Here is a 22711-nt window from a genome sequence, read left to right on the forward strand (position 1 = left end):
CACTTATTCTTGCGCTCGTGATCAACGCGGTCGCTTTGAAAAATACAAACAACAGACCTGCATATTTCTGGTGATCAAGCGCATTGATGAAAAAAAAGGTATTATTGGTCAAGTCGCACGATATATTTTCAGAAAATAGACTGTAGCTGTGATCGGCTCAAACCGAGAAAGGACTGTTGTTCCAATGTGAGCAGTCGTTCCTTTCGGGGAAGCGTTGCGTGACATCCCGAAAGACGGCTGCGAAGGAGACTATTGATTAAGCGACAGGAGCCCCAAAACGTGTTATAACTTTAGAATTACTATCAAAGCCCATTTCAATGCTATCATCACGTGCACAATTTCCAATGAAACAATCTATTAACCTAAATATTCTTTTATGAGTGAAAACCTTTGTTCATTGGAAGACAGCGCGACTGATTTTGTGCGCTTCGTTGTTCGGGCTTTTTCTGGCCGGTCAATGCCGCTTTTCGGCTTCGAAAGGAAAAGTAACCGACTGCTCAGCCTTTCGCTGGTTGGGACTATTTATTTTTTGTTTATATTAGTTCCTTGGTCTTTCATTTTTCGAACTTAGGCTCTCCCAAGAATCTAGTTATAAAAGGTCACAAAGGTATCCAGGTGATCTGGTGACGTAATTCGGAGGACTGTGGAGAAAAATTTTAACACCGTATCCCACAACCGCGCGCGGCCTTGAATGTTATTTCCAAATTCAACATGGCAGAGGTTAGGTTAGATCTCGGCGGTTTCCACTTGAATGTTCATTCAGTAACAGAAAATGTGGGAGACACGGAATGATCTGTTGAGTTTTGGCGATGGAAATACTGCTGGAAATTTGGAAACAAAACCTAAGGCCGCGTGCGGTTGTGGGATACGGCGTTAAAATTCTTCTTCCCAGGCCTCCAAGAAACGTCACCAGATCACTTGGATATATCGAGCGCAAGAAAAGTATAAACATTTAATCTACGATAAAATACCTTTCAGTCAAATTATCTGACTTATTTCTGAGATATTTTCTGAGATCTCCATCCTCAATCAAATGCATTATCGAATCGGTCACGCTGTAGCGCTTCTTCAATGGATCTCTTGGACCCCCTTTAATCAGAAAAATAGATAAGCATTCGGTGCTATTTCCATATCAAGAATAAAGGAGTCAGTTTCTAAAGAAACTGTTGCATTACCTTTGGTACCAGACACTATCAGGGCGAAGCTTCGCCGAGATAGCCCCCGAAATTCGAATAAAACAAAAACAAAAACAAAAATAAAACAAAACAACAACAACACACAAAATTGCCTCTGGTATTCAGGGTGGTGCTCAGTGCGTCGGAGGGGAATTATACACGAAAATTTGGCCGCCGGTTAAATTTGGTTGGTTGATAACTGGCCCCGTTGATGAAGGAAATTATAATTGTTAATTAGTTGTTAATTAATCACCGCAAAAGATTTATGAGAAGACGTTTCGAACGTTAACCCCTTGTCAGTGGGAATTGATGAGGAGTTGTGAGTTACTTGTATTTTGTGTACCAAAAAAACTATTTGTCCTGTTCCGGCTCTGTTTTAAACACGACAATAGGGTGTTAAAAACAATTTTATTGTCTTCGCCAACCGCCAACTGAGCGCCGGCAAAGGACCGAGATAACCATGCTTAAGCGGCGAATAGATTATGTAGACTGAAAGCATAAATGATTAAAATCAAATAAATAAATGATGTAAACTAAAGGTGCAGAAAACACTTACCTCCTCCCACTCCATGCCTCTCCCTCTCCTCTCTTAATAAAATATCCTCTGAAATGAAAGAACAATAATGATGATAGGAACCTTTAGATTCTAGGACGAGGATGAGAACGAAAACGAGATTTGACTGCCCGTTTTTAGAGAAAATACTTAAGATAGTTTATCATAACCCGGACGATTAATCTTAATCTTTGTTAGCAGCATAGGTTGCTCAGTTATTCTTATTGCTGGTAACTGAGCCTTTTCCTGATTGACAAATGCCAAAACTGCTACCTTGTTGGTGGCTTGTTTTGACACGAAGACATTTTTGCTAAACCTCGTACTAAAATGACGACGGTATTACGTTTTTCCCGGCAAAATGACGCTCACTGTTGTTCTATGAGAAAATCTCGTACTCGTTGTTGTTCTCGTCCTAGAATCTAAAGCTCTCTAAGAACTGAGTACAAAGTGGTACTGCCCACCGGTTCTGTCAATGGACACAGCATCGCACTTATGCAGAAGGTTGTTGGCTTAACTCAGGCCCGACCACCTCTCATGGTCTTTAGAATAACTGAAAAGAAAATGCTGCCTTTGTAATCATCTGCAAATGATTAAACTTTCTCCTGGTTTTCTGGAAAAAGGAAGACAAACCAGAAGTCTTTTGCTATAATTTACCTCTTTCCCACATAATTTTGCCAGGGACTTTTAAAGTACCTATCATGACGGACTAGTCGCGCTGCAAAGAGTAGGGCACAAAGTTCTGATGTCGTAGGTTCTGGCTTAAAGTGACTTTAAGATCTAAGAAGGAGGCGTCGACGAAAACGTCACTTCAAAATATAACTTTGCTCGATCGTAAGGCCTCGTCCACACGTATCCGTTTTCATTTGAAAACGCAGCTTTTTCTTTGGGGATACGGCTTGCGTCCACAAGATGATCCGACGAAAGCCATCACTGAAAACGAAACTTTTCAAAAATGCTCTCCAGAGTGGAACTTTTTGAAAACGCTATTTTCGCGTGTACTTGTGGACAGACGAAAACGGAACTTTTCGAAAACGGTGACGTCACACTATCAAATCCAATACACTCAGCGCACAATATTGCTAACTTATTCAAGATGGCGGATAGGTGCTTCACTTTCTTGTCTATAATACTTGGGCTTATCTCAAACCAGTTTCAAAGCAAATTTAGCTTTGCTATTTCTTCAAGCTGACTATTTCAGAAGGCGGCAAAAATATTATTAGGTTACTTTCACTACCGGTGTAAAGAGGCGGAAGGTTGAAACGACTTGGTGGTTGCCTGCTAAGACCTCGACGATTTGGGGTTAGACCTGGACCAGGAACCCACGACCCGGAGCCTACAACTCTACTGTGTTCGTGTCACGGCGTTTTCACAGACCGATTTATTTTTAGATTGAATTTCCCGCTAATGAGACTCCCACAGGAGCCCGATGACCAATTACAAGAAATTAAGCTGACGACATATGGTCACCGAACCGGAACTGCCTTTGTTTTTTTCCGGAAAAGATAGTCTAAAAATAGATCGGTCTGTAAAAATGCCGTTACATAGGCCCAGTATGGGAGCTGTAGGCTCCGGTCATGGGTTCCTGCCTGGACATATTAGGGTTTTGTGGGACAACTTTTTTGCCATCATGCAAATAGTTATCGTAAAAGGGTTAAGTAATAGCGAATACTCATACGCCAAGCATGCGCAGTCAGGTTATCGTTAAAAATATATCGTTTTCAAATTGACTCATCGTATACGTGTGGACGGGGCAAAAACGACGAGAAAACGCTAATTGTGGACACGAATTTTTTTGAAAACGGAGAAAAAAACTTGCGTTTTCAAACGAATACGGTTACATGCGGCATACGTTTTTCGCGATTAGTCCATTTCGTTCACGTCGTAAACTTTGGGCGAAGTATCCTAAAAATAAATTGGTACGAGCCGTTTCAGAGCAAAAATAGACAATTGCAGATTCACATTTAATTTGTACACTCCCGTTCTCGTCAAAACCTCAAATGTGGTGATTTCACGTCGTTGTTGTGCAGAGTGCAGCAAGAATATTTGCTAGAATGCGTTCTGCACGTGCAGGGAAGCACGATTATTTTTCCTCTTTTAAGCAACGACGGCAACCGGAACGTCACAAATTTTCATATTAAGGTGGCAAAAACAATAGCTTTGTACGCACTGCACGTGCACGTGCACGTGCACGTCCATTTCTTTGCCGTCGTATCCATAGCAACAAGGTGAAATAGCCAAATTTGAGGTTTGGATGAAGAACGTCACCACTTGAGGATAAATTTTCATTTTCTCCCAAATGTTTGGCGACTTTTATACATATCTACGACGAGGTCGTAAACGAGGACATCACAAAACAATAATAGGGAACTTAAGCAAAGACGACGGCGACGGCAACGGGAACGTCATCTGACAATATAAATTTGCAATCACTTTGCCAGTTGTGACTATTTCAACCTTAATATGACAAGGGTGTGGTAGTTCTTCAAAAATAGGGAGCTTAAGCACGCGTGTTTTTGAGACGCGGACGGCAACCGGAAGTGAGTTGTTTTCCCTTTTAACATGTGTTCTCACAACCACATTTATATTGCCAAGTATCTTTTCTCATTGGTGCGACCAACACTCAAGGTCTTACAATGAACTAAGAAATAGTCAAAAGCCTCTAAGGGGCAGTTTCTCCGTTTTGCGCATGTCCAAACTTTGGCGACACCAGTAGTAAATTTTGCAGTTCTTACTGAATCAGCGATGTTCGTAAAATCACAGAAAGTACTGAAGCATGTACACTGACTTACTGAGACCCAAATTTGGTGGAAGATACAGCGGGTTTACACAGAAAATATCAAATTTAGTCTCAACCATCGAATTTATCGTACGGGTCGAACATTTTATTCTACGCACGAGTTATGTATTAACATGCAGTAGGTTCATAACACAAAGGAAATGATTGCAAAAGTAATTCCAGTGAGTAATTCCACATCTATGGCATTGTTTCCGATTCCTGTATGAGTGCTTTCGATCGTTTGAATAACAATGGAACAGACCATTTTCAACTTCTCACGGTTGGACTGGATCTAGCATGAAATAGAGGCTAATGCGGGCAAATCTTTTCAAATGAAAATTAATTAGCCCGCATTAGCCTCCATTTCATGCTAGATCCAGTCCAACCGTTATAATACGAAACTGGCCTATTAAAGGGGCTGACATGAAAGTTTGCAAACTCGCACGCGCAGAGACGTGAAACCCTCCCTTTAAAAGTGATTTTATTAAAACAAATGGTTAATATTCTTACCCGCTCTTCCAATCCATTCAGAATAAGAAGACACTTGTCTTTCTAACTTCTCTTGACTGCGGAACTTGAAAAATGTTCGCCGATTTTCAACTCGCTCTCGTTCTTTTGCAAACTCCCTGTAATCCAAAAATATTATGCGTTAAAATTAAGATGGGCTATGCTTGCTGTGAAATATGCCTTTCTTACTAATAACAAGACTGTGACTTAGGAGATATTAAGGAAAGTTGAAGCAACAGTCAGTTTTCAGGAAGACTATTTCCACTAAGGCTAGAGAATTCTGAAATGGCTAACAGTTTACTGAAAATTAAAAACTAGAATACTACACCAAATGTTATAATTGGACACAGAAAAAATATAAGCTAATGAAATTTGCATTGCAAAAGGTTCAGTAGGAGTGCAGTTATCTTGCGAGCCTAAAAGGTAAAGATACACCTTATTTAACGTTGGTAATTCCTTTACCCTCCAGAGGGTATTCTCACAGGAAGCGGACGGTGCGCTCATTTTACCCCCCTCTTTCCATCAGTGTTCCGTTTTAAGGGTATTTAAAGCTACTCAGGCCCGTTTCAAACGTCGAACTTTTCATGTGCCGAATCTAATGCAAATGAGCGAAAACAATAGATTTTTCTCATTTGCATTAGATTCGGTACGTGAAAAGTTCGACGTTTGAAACGGGCCTTAGGCTGCATTGAAAGGAAAGAAGTCGAAACAAGGATGTGAGATCCGGGGAACGAACTCGGGACCTTATGCACCAAGGCCGCGCCTTAACCGACTGAGCCACCCTTGCTCCTCAAAGCAGCCACAAAGGCATAATAACTGAAATCTGGTCTTCGAAATCCAACGTCCTGGCTGTGACATACGTCATAGACAAAACCAATGTAAGTTCTTTTGTGGGGTTTTCTATGTTTTTCACGTTTAAGTGTAGCACTAAAAAACTTTCTTTTAAACAATTAATCAAGATATTCTGCTCGACCAACAAATGTTGCGTTGTCTCGTTTTCCGCTTTCCAAACAATGGTATACTATAAAACGTCACTTGTCTCACGAACCACAAGATTTTCAACCGGCTTAAGTCCCTTAACTCTACTTCAAAAATCACTTAACATCTCCTCGACGCATTCTGGTCATCAGTTCTTTGAATTTTTGAGAGTCTTCTATATAGCTGCAAGAGGCATTCGCACTCCCTCTAAGTCATCATTTTCTTTAGTTTAACCCACTTCGCAGCATCATGCAGTCATTTGTAAATATGCCATAGTTTGCCTTCTTCTGAGGCCTTTCAAACTACTTTAAGACCTTTTTTGTTCAAATGGTCAGACGCGGGGAATCTGGAACGAGCGCCTTAATTGGCCGCGTGTGGTTATTCTGCGCTTCGTTTTCCCACGACGCAATCGAACGCAGGAATAAGCGCAAGCACATGGAAAAGGAAAAAAAAAAGATCCCTATGTTTGTGCTTGCGCTTATGATTATGATTTCGCCAACCCCGGTTTCACGGTGAAATAAATCCTGGTTTTCACTAGCGACGCTAGCACGAGCGCAATCATAAGAGCGCTTATTTTACCGTGAAAACCGGGTTGACGCAAGCATGCGCACAAGCGCAAGCGCAAGCACAAGGATCATAATTTATCCTTTTCCTTGTTCTAGATTCCCTGCGTCTGAGCATTTGAACAAAATGGCGGTTGCCGTGGCTGATTTTGATGCTTATGTCGACGTTCGTTTTCACTAGCATAAGCTGCTTGTGCTTGTGCTTATGCTTGTGCGCATGCGTGCGTCGCTAGTGAAAACCAGGCTTAAACGCTCTTATGCTAGCGCTTGAGCTTAAGTCCCCAAGAAATCCAGCTGGAAAAAGGAAGTAGACGGAGCGACATCCGGGACTATCGCCGGATTGCTATCAGAATGGGACTTGAGCTCGGGGAATCCGCATTCAAATCGTTCAGTATCTCACCGCACCAATACCCTTGTGTAATTATATACTTATTGTATACTTTTGATAGTAGTCTTACCCGCTTAAAACACCAAGTACTAAATTGAGCATAAAGAAAGAACCAATGATGATTAAAGATATGTACACGACGGACGTAACAATACGGTAGGTGTAATCACGAGCATCGTAACTCTGAAAAAGGAGCATTGGAATAGATGGTTAATATCACGAAACCTTACGGAAATCTACAGATCACTTGCCCGCGTGGATATAAATTAAACAACAAGCATATAATTCACCTTTTTGTCATGAAAATTAGTTGTTCGATTCTGTTTTCAAAATATTGTGTTTTCAGTATAGGTGAGTTTTTTTTTTTACGTCGAAGTTGTCATTTTAATTCATGAGCATTCGAATCAGGAAACTGGCAGTTGTCTTCATAAGGTCAAAAGGAATTGCAAACCACAGACGAGAAAATAGGGGAATGTGAACAGTCTACTGTACCTTATAAGGAAACCAAACATTCATGGTCTATGTGGAGAATGTAAAAGCTGAGTATTCGAAAAATAACCCTTCGGAGAAGGGCAGAAAACCAAGAAACTCGACCCACGTGTGACGCCAAGTCTGGGAGTCTAACCTGGGCCACATTGGTGGGAAGCCTGTGCTCTTACCCTGCTCCAGTAACAAGCAACAAGATATATAGAGGAAAAAAAAAGCCTCTGTTATGAGGATACGAATTGCGCATATCGTCGGCGTGATTTCTTAATTTGACCTCTGCGATTTTTTGACTCACATGATACATAATATCTGTCCATCCTTCCATTGTAATACACTGAAATACCGTTAACATTGACAGGAAAATGTTATCAAACGTCGTTATCCCATTATGTGGTCCATTCCAGACGGAGGAATTGCTAGTACAGTTGAGGCCTTTACTCCAATTGCATTTTCTTCCTCCGACTTTCTCCGAACTGCACACGCGGGGGTTAACAAATGTGGAGTCAAGTTTTCCTGAAATGGATAAAATTAATAGCGATCCACATAAATAATTATTCTATTGACCTTGACTTATGACTTAACTCGTTTGGAATAGATTTTTGACCTCCAATTTGAGCTCAAGTCGCCGCCGTCAAAATCATACAATCAAACAAGAGATCTTAGAATGGATTGGATGCCCCTTCCAGTCACACAAACCTCTTCGATCCTCTTTACACTTTTTTACAAAGTTCGATGTGTTTGATGCAAAACAGAACTCTACAATCGCAAGCTTGCAACGTACTCGACGATGTCCAAGACTGAGTTTATTTTTAGACGAAATTTATATTGCCTTTCCAGCCAAAGGCTAAAATTGAATTTCATTTCTCGTTAATATAAAGTGCAAAGCAAAGAGCTGCCCTCCATTGTATTATCGACGCAAACGGGGATCATTAGTTGTGCTGGGCTTGAGATTAACTTTGAAAGCTACTGTGTGCGTCTAGCGTCGCTGCTTATTTCCCTTTCGTAAACGGTCGTTGCCATTTCTCAGAACGGTCGTTGCCATTTGAAACGGTCGATGCCATTTTTTAGCTCTGAATTACACTCTAAGAACTCAAAAGGTCGCGGTTACTGGGAGTTGTGTCTCACTGGTCATATGAGTTAGGGTTTCGGGTTAGGGTTCTGTTTAAGGTGAGGGCTAGGAACCCGAGTTCGAGTCTTGAAAATTTCGGACTCCTTTTTCCTCCAGTTTTTCTTTCATAAATCTTTTTTTTTTCCTTTTTTGTCTTAATTTTTGTTAATATTTTTTCTTAGTTTGTTTCTTTTAATTTTCTTTGAAGTGAAGTGTGTAGTCGACCGTTATAAATTGCATCGACCGTTGCAAATGGCAACGCCCGTTCTGAGAAATGGCAACGACCGTTTACGAAAGGGAAATTTACAGAGCCACTATCATCTTACTTCGAAAACGCAGTGATCCACATGTAAAGAAAATGTACACTTCTGCTATTGGCCTCCAGAAATACGAGTTTTTGTTAATTCAATCGACCTTTTTGCATTTATCCCTAATCCACGCAATCTCGTAAAGAAAGAACTGTGAATTCATAGCAACGCATTCAGGCGGGACAGCATTGCTTAGAAAATGGACATCGTTACTAAAGTTTCTCCACACCAAAAAACAAGGAAAAACCTTCTTCTCATGCACTACTCGACATGTCAACGTCGTTGATATCCTACGAAGAGTTCAATGAATATCGCTTTTCCTGGCCTAGTACCTGATGAGGTCAGACCAGATCAGTGAACGAACAAGTCACATCATAGTAGGGAAATCAGTTTTAAGAGGTCGATTCCGATAATTTCATTGTTACTAGAAAAGCTTGCATTTAGCGATTGAATAAGACAGTTTTTAGACGCCGAGAAAGTTTAGAACACAAGCAATGATCCATGTTATGGAAGACTTTTAGGTGAAAGAAAAGAGACCCATAAATCAATCGTGACTTCTGAATTGTAGAATTCAATCTTACCTGATTCGTTATTGTAGCACGTGTAATGAAATTTTCCTCGAAGAAGTTCTAATCCTACGATGGCGTAGATGACGATTACAAAAATAATCAAAAATAAAATTTGAAGAAGAGGAATCATAGCTCTTGCTATTGACTTCATGACAACTTGAAGGCCTACAAGAGGAAAAAAAGGCCCGCAGTGAGTGCATGGCTCGGTTTGATTCCACAGTCACATAAAAAGCACGTGAAAACACTTAATCAAAGAAGCGTTTAATCAGTAAAAGTAAAATCAAAATATTTCATCAATAAAACTGGAATCACAAAAGCAGTAAAGGTATTGCAAATTTGTGTATCGTCCTTGGGAAACAACATGACTTAACATAATTACGTATAAAAAAAATGACACCTTTTATCAAGCGCCTCCTTCAAATAAACTTCTGTTTTTGCTGGGTTTCTCATTTCGCTTGTTTTCTGGGATTTCAAAACTAGCTAAATAATAGTAAAGATGACCAGGAACCCATGACTAGAAGCGTACGGTTTCATTATATTGGTGGAACGGCGTTTTCCTCGAAACCGGGGACAGCTATTGAGTTTTCATAGAGTTATGTCGTAGAGTTAGAGTTAACTTTCCAAAATCATGAATTCAAGATTTTGGAAGGCAACATTCATAAAAGCTAACCTTAGGCCTAAAAACTTTCGTTTAGGCCTAATTAGGCCTAAGGTTAGCTTTTATGCATGTTTAGGATACTTTCTGTATTTTTGTATTTCTGAATTTAGGATTTAGGCCTTCCAAAATCTTGAATTCAGGGTTTTAGGGTTAGGGTTAGGGTTAGGATTAGCGAATCAAAAAGGACGGACACAATCCGGTCTTGCTGGGCCTCATCAGCACACCGATCTCTTATTGTGATCCACCTTCCCACACGCTTGCCGTGGGAGAACAGTTTTGCTGTTCCCAACCCAGCTTACCACATGTATGGTATGTGAAGCTGCCACTTTAAAAGCCTTAGGGTGATAAATACACCTGCCGGGTATTGACCGGGTGAAATGGTAGTGCGCATGCGTGATGTGTTGGCTACACCGGCTTTGTGTTAGCGTGTGTCACCTTGCTTTCATTGTTGATTAATATTTTTACGTGACACACCGATCTCTTCTTGTGATCCACCTTCCCACACGCTTGCCGTCCGAGAACAGTTTTGCTGTTCCCAACTCAGCTTACCACATTTCTTGTATGTGGAGCTGCGGGTTAAAGGGGTGCTTACAGCACTCGGTTGGTATGTTAGTTACGCCATGCTAGTGAGGCTCAGCAAGGCCGTGTGTAACCTTGCCTTTTTTGTTTTGTTTTTTTTTCTCTTAAATAAGATTTTACTTGCACGAGGGACCATTCTCAATCCCATTGGTAATAATTTCTCATGCGAGATTCGTGATTACCTGGAAAGGTCTGGTTTCGAGTTATTTTCACAGAGTTATGATATTAGAGTTACAGTTAAGTTTCCAAAACCCTGAATTCAAGATTTTGGAAGGCCTAAATCCTTAATTCAGAAATACAGAGATGCATATCCTAAACATGCATCAAAGCTAACCTTAGGCCTAATTAGACCTAAACAAAAGTTTTTAGGTCTAAGGTTAGCTTTTATGAATGTTGGCTTCCAAAATCTTGAATTCAGGATTTTGGAAAGTTAACTCTAACTCTACGACATAACTCTATGAAAACTCAATAGCTGTCCCCGGTTTCGAGGAAAACGCCGTTCCACCAATATAATGAAACCGTACGCTTCTAGTCATGGGTTCCTGGTCATCTTTACTATTATTTAGCTAGTTTTGAAATCCCAGAAAACAAGCGAAATGAGAAACCCAGCAAAAACAGAAGTTTATTTGAAGGAGGCGCTTGATAAAAGGTGTCATTTTTTTTATACGTAATTATGTTAAGTCATGTTGTTTCCCAAGGACGATACACAAATTTGCAATACCTTTACTGCTTTTGTGAGTCCAGTTTTATTGATTGAATTTTAAAAATGAAGTTTTATTGATGAAATTTCCTTTATGACGAAAGACGAACGACGATGTTCATAATTAACATTTTATACAGAGAATACAGCGAAAACTCACTTGGTATTCCAGATACTATTTTGAGTGGTCGCAAAACCCTAACGGCTCGTAGAACTCTGAGTGATTCAGACTCTTTGATGCTATTGCGTTTAATGCCAGAGATCATGCCAACCAACCTAAAAAGAAAATGAAAGCCTGAAAAGTCTGGTTGAGAGATTTCTCAGAATTCACGATGTAACTGCGCTGTAACTGCACTTTCTCCGTCAGATTTAGCTGTAATTTTAAAGTTGACAGTGAAATGTCATCATATATCACGTCATTTCCCAGCAATATGCATATGAAGGGGAATAGACAAACCGAATTAAACATATATCAGTTCTAAGCAACTATTGATATTGAAGATGTAATGAGCCCGTTGGGAGGATGGGAAACTAGTTTCTCGATGACGGGCAAAAGGAAAACTGAAATAGCAGAGTCCTCTAAACAGCGCACATAGAGCGGTTTTCAAATGAGTGTCGTAAAACCAAAATCAAAGTAATCACTTTAGCGAATCAAAAAGGACAGGGACAATCCAGTGAACCAATCAAAACTCGAAGTAATTACACGTAGCCGACACAAAGCGCGGGAAAATGTGCACGCGCGAGCCACGATTGGTTTGGGTTTAACTTCTGATTGGTTGAAAAAGTGGCGCGAGAACTTTCAACCAATCACTGAGTGAAGTGATGCAAAACCAAAGTAAATAACTGATTACTTTCGACACTCAATTGAAAACCGCTCTATGTCCAAGAGTGCCCCTAATTGGATGCACGTGGATTTCAATATATAAGCGCCAAGAGGTGTCCCCTTACTTCTCCCCAACTTCAACATCACTCTTGTCTCGGAATAATGATATTTCAATTGTGGCTGTGTCATTGGTTTACTGGATCTCGGTTACCAGCCATTATACCTGCGTTTGACCTTATATGGAAATGAATGCGGCAAACGTCGCTCAGCATAAAATTTTTGGCGACCGGAAGTCACAGCACTTTCCGGTCGTTTCTTAAACTCAAATAAAATTTAGCAAAACCGACGGTTGAGAATTTAATAAACAATTATTCCATTCGCCCTTGTTGGATACGAGATTGGTAATAGCCAACTTTGCGCTACGGGCCTCGTTGACTATTTACCGTCTTGTATCCAACGCAGGCTTATGGAATAAGAGGCTGATTTAGCAACAGAACGGGAACGTCAGTGGCGACGGCGCGCGCAGAAAAAACGCCAATGAGAATTCAGAATAGAATTGAATAGAATAGACTCCACTCTTTTCTTCTCCATTCTAAATTCTCATTTGTAGTTTTGCGCCGCGCCACGTCGCCACTGACGTTCCCGTTCTGTTGCTAAATCAGCATAATGTTAATTAACGTCACAACGTGTCCTGCAAATGCTGCTCGTCAAGTAAGGATAATCCGCTGCATTTATCCTAAGCTAAAAATAGCGCTTTACCATTACCTTCTTGTTGGAAATAGATAGCAAAGATTTAGACTAAAAGGGACACTTCGTGTTGGATATCAAAATTGGCGTACATCTAATTAGCAGCATTTCTGGACGTAAGTGACACAGCGAGACACATTTGGATAAACGAACAAGCTCCCCAGGTATTTTATTGGCTCAATAGGAAGAGTATCCGACCGTGGTGTAACGGAGGTCGTACGTTCGAATCTTACTCTAAGTAGTAAACAATAAGCGACAATAAGCAAACAAACATTATAGTTATGGACTTTCGAAAGGTCTATGATAAGATCCCCATAAGAAGTTAATACGCAAGCTCACAGAATATGGCGTCAATAGTTCTATTAATTATAATGGTTAGAGAGTTTCTTGCATCAACAACAACAAAGAGTTGTATGTGAAGGGGAAATGTCCTCTTGGGTTCCCGAGTAACAAGCGGTGTACCTCAAGGATCCCTGATTGCGCCTATACTACTTTTAGTATATATAAATGATCTCCCAGCTAAACAACAGTCCAAAGTTCAACTATTTGCAGATGACACTATTGTGTATATGGCTGTGACTAACGAAACCGATGCTGCCATCTTACAAAAAGATCTTAAACTTCTTGAAGAATGGAAAAATAGATCACAGATGTCTTTCCAGCCGGAGAAGTGTAATGTGCTACGAATCACACGGTGTAGGAAGGCCCTTATCCATGATTACATCTCACACAGCCACTGATCCTTAAGGAAAAAGGATGCAGTTAAATGTCTTGGCGTCACTGTACACCATAAGCTGTCTTGGAACGAACAATATGCTCTATAGTCAAGACAGCTAATTCATCCATAGGTTTTCTTAGACGAGACCTGCAAATTCATCAGAAACACATCGAAGCTAATGCATGCAAGACTCTTGTTCGACCACAAATCGAGTATGCCTCTTTTATATGGGATCCTTTCGCCCTAGAGAACCAAAATAAAATTGAGATGGTACAGAGAAGGGCAGTCCGCTTTGTTTGTAACAACTTCAGACGCGAAGCAAGTGTTACTACCATGCTTGATGAGCTTGGCTGACGCAATCTCAAGCAGCGACGAGCAGACCAAAGATTAATCATGTTATACAAAATTGTAAATAAGCTAGTTGAAGTTGATCTCTCTACAGAACTTATACCACTTACGAGAAACTCTAGAAATAGTCACGCCGAATCCTTTAAAAGTCCCCAAGAAAAGAGAACCTACTTCTTCAATATAGCTTTTTACCTAGAACTATAAAGCAGTGGATTAATTTTCCCGCCACACTAGCCCCATGCAGCCCCAAATCTTTGAAGAGTGGGATCTGTGAGATCAAGAATTAAGAACCTTTACGAACGCGACCGAAGCCGAGCATATAAGACTTGTGGGGAGGGAATGCATCTAATATGGTAAAGGTATTTTTTCAGTTGGCCTTTCGCCAGTCGCTAAGTAACTAGTTCCCAATTGTAGGCATAAGTTACAAAAAAAAAAAAACAACAACAAAACAATAGCGTCGCATACAGACTCATTTCCGGCTAAACATACGCACATCTGATTCGACACCTTGTGCATCATTCGATAGAATCGAATCTAAGTCTTCTCAGTCAATGCCTGCAACGTATTATAGCTGGTTGAGGATGGATAGTGAATGGACAATGTGTTCCGTTGGTCTTCGGGTTCTACAAAGTCACAGACCGTATTCTCAAATGTCGGCTAGGTAATTATTCTTTTGTCCTTATACTAATCATCCTCACTAGCCTCGTTTGCACGGACAAAATTCAAAAGAAATTTTGCTCCAAAGTGAGGCTTATGATGATGATTAGCATAAAGACAAAAGAATATTATTTTTCTCGGCCGCCATTTATGAATACGGTATATGTGCCTAAATATTTTCAAATGCAACTATAGATGGTAAAGCTACCCTCCATAATGTTGCATGTGCAGCCTATGGGGCATTTTTCAGTTGTTTAAAGAGCCACTATGAGCAAAAATCAATTCTACATTTTCTTTGTATTTCAAAACTACGTTAACTGAACACCAAGTGACCGAAGTTTTAGCCTTCATTTAAAAAAGACGTCTGTTTATTTTGAGTGGAATTTTCCTAATTAATGGCCCGCCATTACTTACTTTTAAATCTTGAGAGAGCTGGATCGAGGATAAGATGACGTCAAAGACTCACTTGTTTAAAAATGCAATGCGTGTGCACGCGCCTAAATCAATATGTAGCACGGGAGTTGCGAGCTTTCAATGTCTTGTCGACATTGTGGCGAGACAAGTTGCACGAAACATTCCACAGTGTAACATACCCTGCAAAGGCCAAAATCGTTGCGAGACAAGTTGCAAGAGCCGTTGCCGAAAGTAGAATTAACTTAAAGTTCTACTTTTCGTGCAACTTGTCTTGCAACGATTTTGGCCCTTGCAGGGTATATTACACTGTGAAATGTTCCGTGCAACTTGCCCCGCCACAATGTCGCGAAAACATTGAGAGACAAGTTGCACGAAACATTTTACAGTGTAACAGCGCCATTAAACTCGTGCATGTTGCATGTATGATAAGATGCGTTTTCACGCTGCAATTTGAAGCTAGTGAGTCTTTGACGTCATCTTAACTTCAATCCAATCCTCTGAGGTCCAATCGGTCAGTCTTGAAAGGGATAATGTAGGACCGTGAAACCCAAAACTTGCACTTAAAGCAAACTGCCTTTGGATAACAGGCAAGTGAATTTTTTTATCACAATAGCACATTAAATAAAGTGGTTTCTGCACCTCTGTCATGGATCTTATGCAATCCTTAGGTGTCTGTTAATAGTATCTATTTGGATTCTTAACCTGCAAATGCTACTAACAGAAAAAGTTTGGGTTTGAGAACTTATCCGCCGAATTCAAGACCTGATCTTTGTCTCTCCGATGGCCTTTTTAAAGGCCTTTTTAAATGCCACCATGATATCTTAAACTGAGGCGGTTTTCATCGCGATACGAAAGTTTCAGGTACTAAAACATTTCACTCAAATTTACTGCCAAAATCTTAGATGACCTTAGTCCTTCCGAGAAGATTCTCACCGAATTACTCATGCTTCTGATGGTTTAAGTAGTAACATCCTTTCCCCGTTCGTTCGTTTGTTCGTTCGTTCGCTTGTTCGTTCGCCCTTTCACTCGTTCGTTCGATCGTTCCTTCATTCCTTCATAATTCCGCAGTTCAATGTATATGAAATTTCATATATGCTAAAAATTATTTATACTCCCTCCTCGTTACCAGAAACACACGGTGCATGCCAAAGACTGGAAAAATTAGAAAATGGAATACATTCAAATTGAATTTTTACAAATATGTGTGTCGGTTGATTCTCTAGCCGCACCCAACTGAGAAAAGTAATATAATTCTTTCTAGAAAGCTAATTAAATAAACCTTTTGAACTTGCATTAACGAGCGGATGCCAAGGGAAGAATTTCGAAAACAAAAACTGTTTTACTTATCTTAAATGGACCATATGCTCAAACACTGTATTATGATTGGCTAAAACTCAAGGCAGGTGGGAATTTGAGGGCAATACCGTTTATGACGGAGAGTATGGGACTCATATGAAAAGAAATAAACTATTTTTTGACCATAAATTACGGCAACTTGATACCAAGCAAACAGCTCGCAAATTAAAACAAGTGTTTCGAGGAGGATTTCAATGTCGAATCTGACTACTCTAATATTTGACGTCTGCAAAATTAACTTTGAATTAGGTGGGAACTTACGTATACAATACATTTGTCTGTGAATTTTTCCTGTTCGTCTACGAGGAGTTAAAGAAAAATGTATTGAAATCTTGACACGCTTTTACACTCTGACTTTTTCTACCCCAGCTCTTAATTAAACATCATAATATCTTCGCTGTTCAAAGTTCATACAAATGTTAAATATCAGAAAAAAATATTTAACATTGGAAGACGATAAATTAACACAGCTTAATTTAAGTCAAAGTCAAACTAGATATTAAACTAGCACCGTGTATTTAGTAAATAAACCCCTTCAGGCGGCTGGTATGTCGGCTGATAAATATAATGTCCGCGGCTGAGAGATTGCCCGAAAAATGAATATTTGGCCGGGAGCGAATCTTCGAGGGAAAACGTGAGAAATTTGAGGCAACCAGAGTGCTTTCAACACTATCCACGGTTTTAGTATAAAATAATTAACAATTAGCCTACGAGTTCGAGTTTTCTGTAAGTCGATCGGTACTCAATCAACCAGGAGTGTAGTGCCGAGTTGACTATTTGACTCATAGGTAAAAAAAGGTGAAGTTCGAGTCACTTTATTTTATTTAACGTCGGTAGTTCCTTCAGCTACGAGGCCGGTATCAATGGAAGCCGACGGTGGGTCCTTTGCAGGGATCAGTGGAAAGTCGAAACAGACGTTGAAGTCACCTAGGATCGAACTGTTGACCTCTTGCTCTTGCCACGCACTAATCAAATGAGCTACGCCTGCTCCTCGTAGAATCTCGAAGGTTTTTAGCAAGTTCTGTTCACCTCTGCGCAAACGGAGAAAAAACAAAATGGCTTCCCGTTTCGTTTCACTGACTATTCAACTTGTGTGGCATATACGTATACTAAAACAACTATTCACCTCAGTGTCGGTGAAAGTGGTGGACATTTACCTCCACTTCGGTGAATAATTGTTAAATACGGCGAAACCTGTTACCAATTCAGTATTCCGGTGAATCAAATAACTGGTTTAAGCATGGACGATTCACCTACGACGCAGTCGTCAACGAGAACGCCACAAAACAACGATATCTTTGGTTAAAGGAGGAAAAATTATCGTGCTGCATGTACTGCACGCATTTTAATACATATTTCTCCGGACTAACTCTGCGCAACTGTGTCAATGACGACAATGCGAACCTATAAACGTTCATCTTTCATTCTCTGTTCTTACTCTAAAACCGTTCGCAACTAATTTATTTTGAGGATACCTCGCCCACACTGTACGACGCAAATCTATGGTAGTGCATGCAAAGTTATATTTTGAGATGACGTTTTCGTCGCAGTCGCCGTGGCGTAGATCTTAAAGTCCTAATGTCAAACCCAGAACACTGCTCCTTTAAGACACATGCTAACAGTTCTATTTTGAGATGAATGTCTGGGTAGAGAGTTCAGCCGTGAAAATAATTAATGTGGTCCATTGATTTCAATCAGTGAGACTGGAGCATGCAGATGAGCTTAACAAAGTGACTTGCGTGTTTCAACGAGTAGTCATCAAACTTGCTTGGAAGAGCAATGCACTTCTATCGCCCGAAGAATTTAATAACAGCTTATTCACTTTCTTCCAGTCTAGTTGAAGTCGCCCAAAGTTATTTTTCTGACAATTGCTTTATTTAATTTGCCTGAGCAGGTGTACGGATCACTTCAAATCTCCATATTAGTCCCTTTGCCATCAACGATTTTTTTGGGTATATTTGAAAAAAGAGTTTACAGACATTTGTCGACTGGGCAGCTGAATTTTCTATTTGCTTAAAGATTCGCGATGCGTTCCCCTTGAGCGGCTTCACTATTCACTTTTTAATTGACCGCTGCGCTGTAAAATTCAATAGACATATGAGGAATATGACGCGTGTCTCTTGCCTTTTTTTGCAATTGTTTGATTGTTTGCTTTCTTTTGCGAAAGACTGCATAAGATGGGTGAAATTTCTTCTCAGTAAAATTACATAGCCAAAGCAATTCCATCGTCTGAATGTGAGAAAATTTCATGACAGTCAGTGCATTGACAAATTTGGGTATTGTTCGTCCACTTACTTTTGCGTTGGTCACACAACTGGAGAGATCTTTAGCCTTACTACCACTCTACAATATATCAAATTATTTGTAATCGTCACGTAAGCTGGTTTTCAGTCAGTGATTATTCGACTTTATTATGACATTTTAAGCTATGTCACCCAATTTATGTTTGATAAATAACACCACGAGAAAATGAGGGACGGTCCCTCATTTTCTCTTGATAACACTCGTGTGTGATTCAGTTCCATTCGTGTCTAAAGTAACACTGTTATACGAGAGCTAAAGTTGCAGCTGATTTTCAGGCAATGACGATTAATTTAATTTTTTTAAGAATGAAATAAAAGACAGAGTCACTACTATACAACGCATTTAATATCAGCTCTTGATATCATGATTTTTTAGAATTAGTCAGTTCACCTGATGAAATATTAAAAAGTGTTTTGTGACATCAGCTTCAATCAAAAATGGCATTGGCCTTTTAGATTTTTTACCCAAGAAAAAAACCCGATTGCTTTGCGTAGAACAAATAAAAGTAACAGAAATTCGTCTTTTTTTATCGGAACATGACAAAGGAATTTTCTGTCTCGTCTTACATAATTGGCGCCGACGTCGATCGGGAATATGAATCACTACTGGACAAGAAGAGGCAGTCGTTCTCTTGGACTCAGTGTGAAACCATTGTTGCCTATGAACTAGCAAAAAATGCGCATTTTTAAGACAATACCAACTACAACAATCTCCATTTACTTCAAACTCACTCTTAATCGATAGGAAAGCTACACGGTGACTAATGCAAAAAAATATCCACAAAGATATCTTTTTTTTTTCAGTTAGGAAAAGACTCCGTCTGGATAACTGATTCAAGGGAGTTATTCAAGTTGTGCTAGTTGAATTAAATTAAGACCCGACACGGCTTTTTCCAATTTGAGGCTCTTTTGGTGTTAAGAAAATTGAAATACTTGCTTTTGTTAAAAATACTGGCTTTAAAGCGACTTTGCCTGTTCATTGCGCAACATAGCGGCGACTCGGTCGCATAACTCAGCGTCCAGTCAAAAACTTTATCTCACTTTCACTGAAGTTTATCGTTTACATGCACTGACATAAGGTAGAGGAAAATATAAACACATTTTAAAACCACGGAACGTTAATGCGAGTTCCAACGGTAAATTTAAGACTGCAATCGATGCCTAGCTAAATATATTTCTCTTTGAATTAAGGCTACAACAAATCTTCTCCAAGATTTTTTAAGCTACTCTCTTCAGTATAGCTGTGCCGGGAAGGCACTAATAACAAAATTTGACACAAAAATTTCAAATAATTTTCTTCCATGCAGTAGTTGTCTGTAATGTCTTAATTGAACGACTATGTTTTATGCTTTATGTTTTATGTTTTATGACCACATTTTCAGTTAGTTTTCAGTAAGTTTAGTTCAGCCGGATGTCAAAAGCTTTTTTGTGTGTTGATTCAGGTATCGTCTAGTTGGTTACTCAACGCCTACTAAAAATAGCAAGTCGGGATGACTGTTTTGACACGTATGACAGAGCTACAGGGATGAATGTAGAAGTAGGCACATTAAACTGTCAATTATATCAATGAAAAGCTTACCCGACAACAACCACCACAAAATCCAAAATATTCCAGCCATTTCGTAGATATGCATCTTTATGGAGAACAAAACCATTGGCTATAATTTTTGTGGCAGCTTCGATGCAATAAATTATAACAAAGTACATTTCAGACTTTTCCTAAAAGAAAAGAAACAAATAAAGTAGAGATCGAGCACTAACTAAAGGAATAACATAAAAAAACACTGATTTAAAAATCTTGAAGTTGCAACAATATTTTGGCTTCGTAAATCTCTAAAATCTAAGGTGTTTGCAACTCGCCGTGAAAAAGGTCTAAAACAGTTGACTTCACTGACCACATAATTTTAAAATGGACTCTCGACTGAAACGCTGAAAATGTACGCAAGCGTTAGAATACTTAAACTACAAAAGAAATAGAAGTATCCATACCAGTTTTTTATTTCTATCTGTCGTGTCTCCTTTAGGCAGCGGTTCCTCTAACATAAGAACGACGCAATTAGCGGCAATGGTTAGTAAAATAAAATATTCAAATTTTCTAGCAGAGGAGTCAAGGAAAATCACCATCTTAAAAACCAATTTTTCGTATTTAATAAACACAAATGTGCTCAAATCCAAAGTGTGATCTTCTTAAAGACGCTAGGTTCATCAGGACCAATGTTTCCAGATTAAAAAATGACAACCAGAAAGTACTAGTGATATACATATAATAAAATTTGAAATCCGAAAAAAATTCTCCAGGAAATACAGCAGTTAATCACCTATCATTCACGAACTTAGGACTTAGTGCTCAACTGTTCACTGCCGGAGAAATCTCTGACTATCTTGTCAACATTTTATCAAAAGAGCAAGAACATTTTGAAATCGTCGATCGTCGCCTTTTGACGAAGAACTGGATGCTCGAAGATTGTCAACGATGCGTGCAAATTTACGAAAAAATAGCAGCAACTACGCCATAAGGCATCACCCAGTCACAATGTGATATTGTTAAATACATGTCTGAAGCATTGAATAAAAAGGACAACCTGATAACAATTTCTTAGGGATGAAAGATCGAGCTGAGAATTATTATTTCCTGAATATTTAGTTTTAAATTTGCTTTGGTAATATAAAAGGATACTTAGATTCGACTATTTTTTTGCAGTAATATCTGACTGGATTATCCTCCGGCAGGCAAAACAGGGCCTTGTTGGAGCGTTTCGCGTCGTCGATAACTTGTTCCCCATAAGTGGACATAGAGCGATATTTGCGTTGTAAAACCGCTGTCGCTCGCAGCTTATTTTCTGAGCTTGCTTTGTTTGAAAGATCTCTCGCCTCGTCCGCCATGGAATCATTGGGGCTTTAATTTTCCGCTCACCTGTGAACAAGAAAGCGTACGTCATACACACATGAGGAAAATGAGCAAGGAATATTCATTCAGAATAATTCATGGTCATCGAGAAAATCAGCGATATACAGGTCTTATTAATTCAAAATTTTCGAAAGGCTAAGATTTGCATATGGTGAAAACCAATCAGCACCGCGCCTTTTCAAAATGAGGTCATCTCTTGAGCGTTGTTATTGATGTATATTTAAGGTTGCGGAAACACGAAGTTTTTTTTCGCTGTAAAACACAGCTGCCTTGCGCTATCATATTAACGGCTATTCTTTGCCTATTATTAACAACCTACTCGGTTAGCTTTCCAATAGGGAAAAAAACATTCAGACCATTTTAGTGCTGCTGAACTTCTAGGCCATTCTCGCTTTGAAATACTAGGTAAGCCCAAGTAGGCTCATATCATGTGAGAATTAACTTTTAACAATAATTCAAAACCCGTAACTGAAGTCATCAGTCGCCATATTACAAGAGCTAAACTCATAAAGTAATTTGCTCTGTTGCCTACCAGGATATTTTATTGGCGGGTTATTTAAACACGCACTGGTAACTTCACGTTCTTTGGCCACGAGACGGAGAAGCTCCGACTGAACTCCTCTCCATGCTACTCACAGCCCACTGTCGGCCAATAACCCCGCGATAAAATACTCGGACGGCAACCGGAAGAGAACATTTCGCCTGCCAGGACAGTGGTGTCTCCCAGATTTTTATACTTATCATCTCTAATGGATAAAAGCATACTTAGCAATGTAAATGTGGTTGTGTAAAGACAAGTTAAAAGAGAAAAGAGCTAACTTCCGGTTGCCGTCCGCGTCTCAAAAACGCGCGTGCTTTAAATTCCCGCCAGCTACGCAAGCGATTTGCTCCACCACTCACAAAGCGAATTTGATAAACGGTTTAATTTAGGAAGGAATTGATGAATGGCTTCTAACACCAACTTAAAGCTGACAGAGAATATTCATTGCTGTTGATTTCGAAAACCTGTTATATGCTTTGCATTTGCTTGCGCATCAACTGAAGAATCTCCCAGTGTTCGAAACTCGTACCGTAGTTAATATTGCCGAT

At 39.6% G+C, this 22711-nt stretch overlaps 1 protein-coding gene across 2 annotated transcripts in view; it reads right to left on the reverse strand.

Annotated features, from left to right (window-relative positions):
• Window positions 1–21717, reverse strand: part of LOC138021902 (voltage-dependent calcium channel type A subunit alpha-1-like) — a 79319-nt gene extending 57602 nt beyond the window's left edge. The window contains exons 1-10 of one of the 2 annotated variants that reach the window (XM_068868924.1): window positions 21392–21717; window positions 20704–20809; window positions 20294–20433; window positions 11509–11624; window positions 9424–9576; window positions 7722–7939; window positions 7011–7123; window positions 5015–5130; window positions 1732–1779; window positions 972–1089 (exon numbers count right to left, since the gene is read on the reverse strand). In XM_068868924.1, coding sequence (XP_068725025.1) covers window positions 972–1089; window positions 1732–1779; window positions 5015–5130; window positions 7011–7123; window positions 7722–7939; window positions 9424–9576; window positions 11509–11624; window positions 20294–20433; window positions 20704–20809; window positions 21392–21597 — 1334 coding nt within the window. In that variant the 5' untranslated portion in view covers window positions 21598–21717. The remainder of the gene's footprint in view (window positions 1–971; window positions 1090–1731; window positions 1780–5014; window positions 5131–7010; window positions 7124–7721; window positions 7940–9423; window positions 9577–11508; window positions 11625–20293; window positions 20434–20703; window positions 20810–21391) is intronic. The other variant, XM_068868925.1, reaches the window with a different exon arrangement.
• Window positions 21718–22711: the final 994 nt, after the last annotated feature.

The sequence above is a fragment of the Montipora capricornis genome, chromosome 10, assembly GCF_036669925.1.
Source record: "Montipora capricornis isolate CH-2021 chromosome 10, ASM3666992v2, whole genome shotgun sequence".
In the NCBI taxonomy this organism is placed as follows: Eukaryota; Metazoa; Cnidaria; class Anthozoa; order Scleractinia; family Acroporidae; genus Montipora; species Montipora capricornis.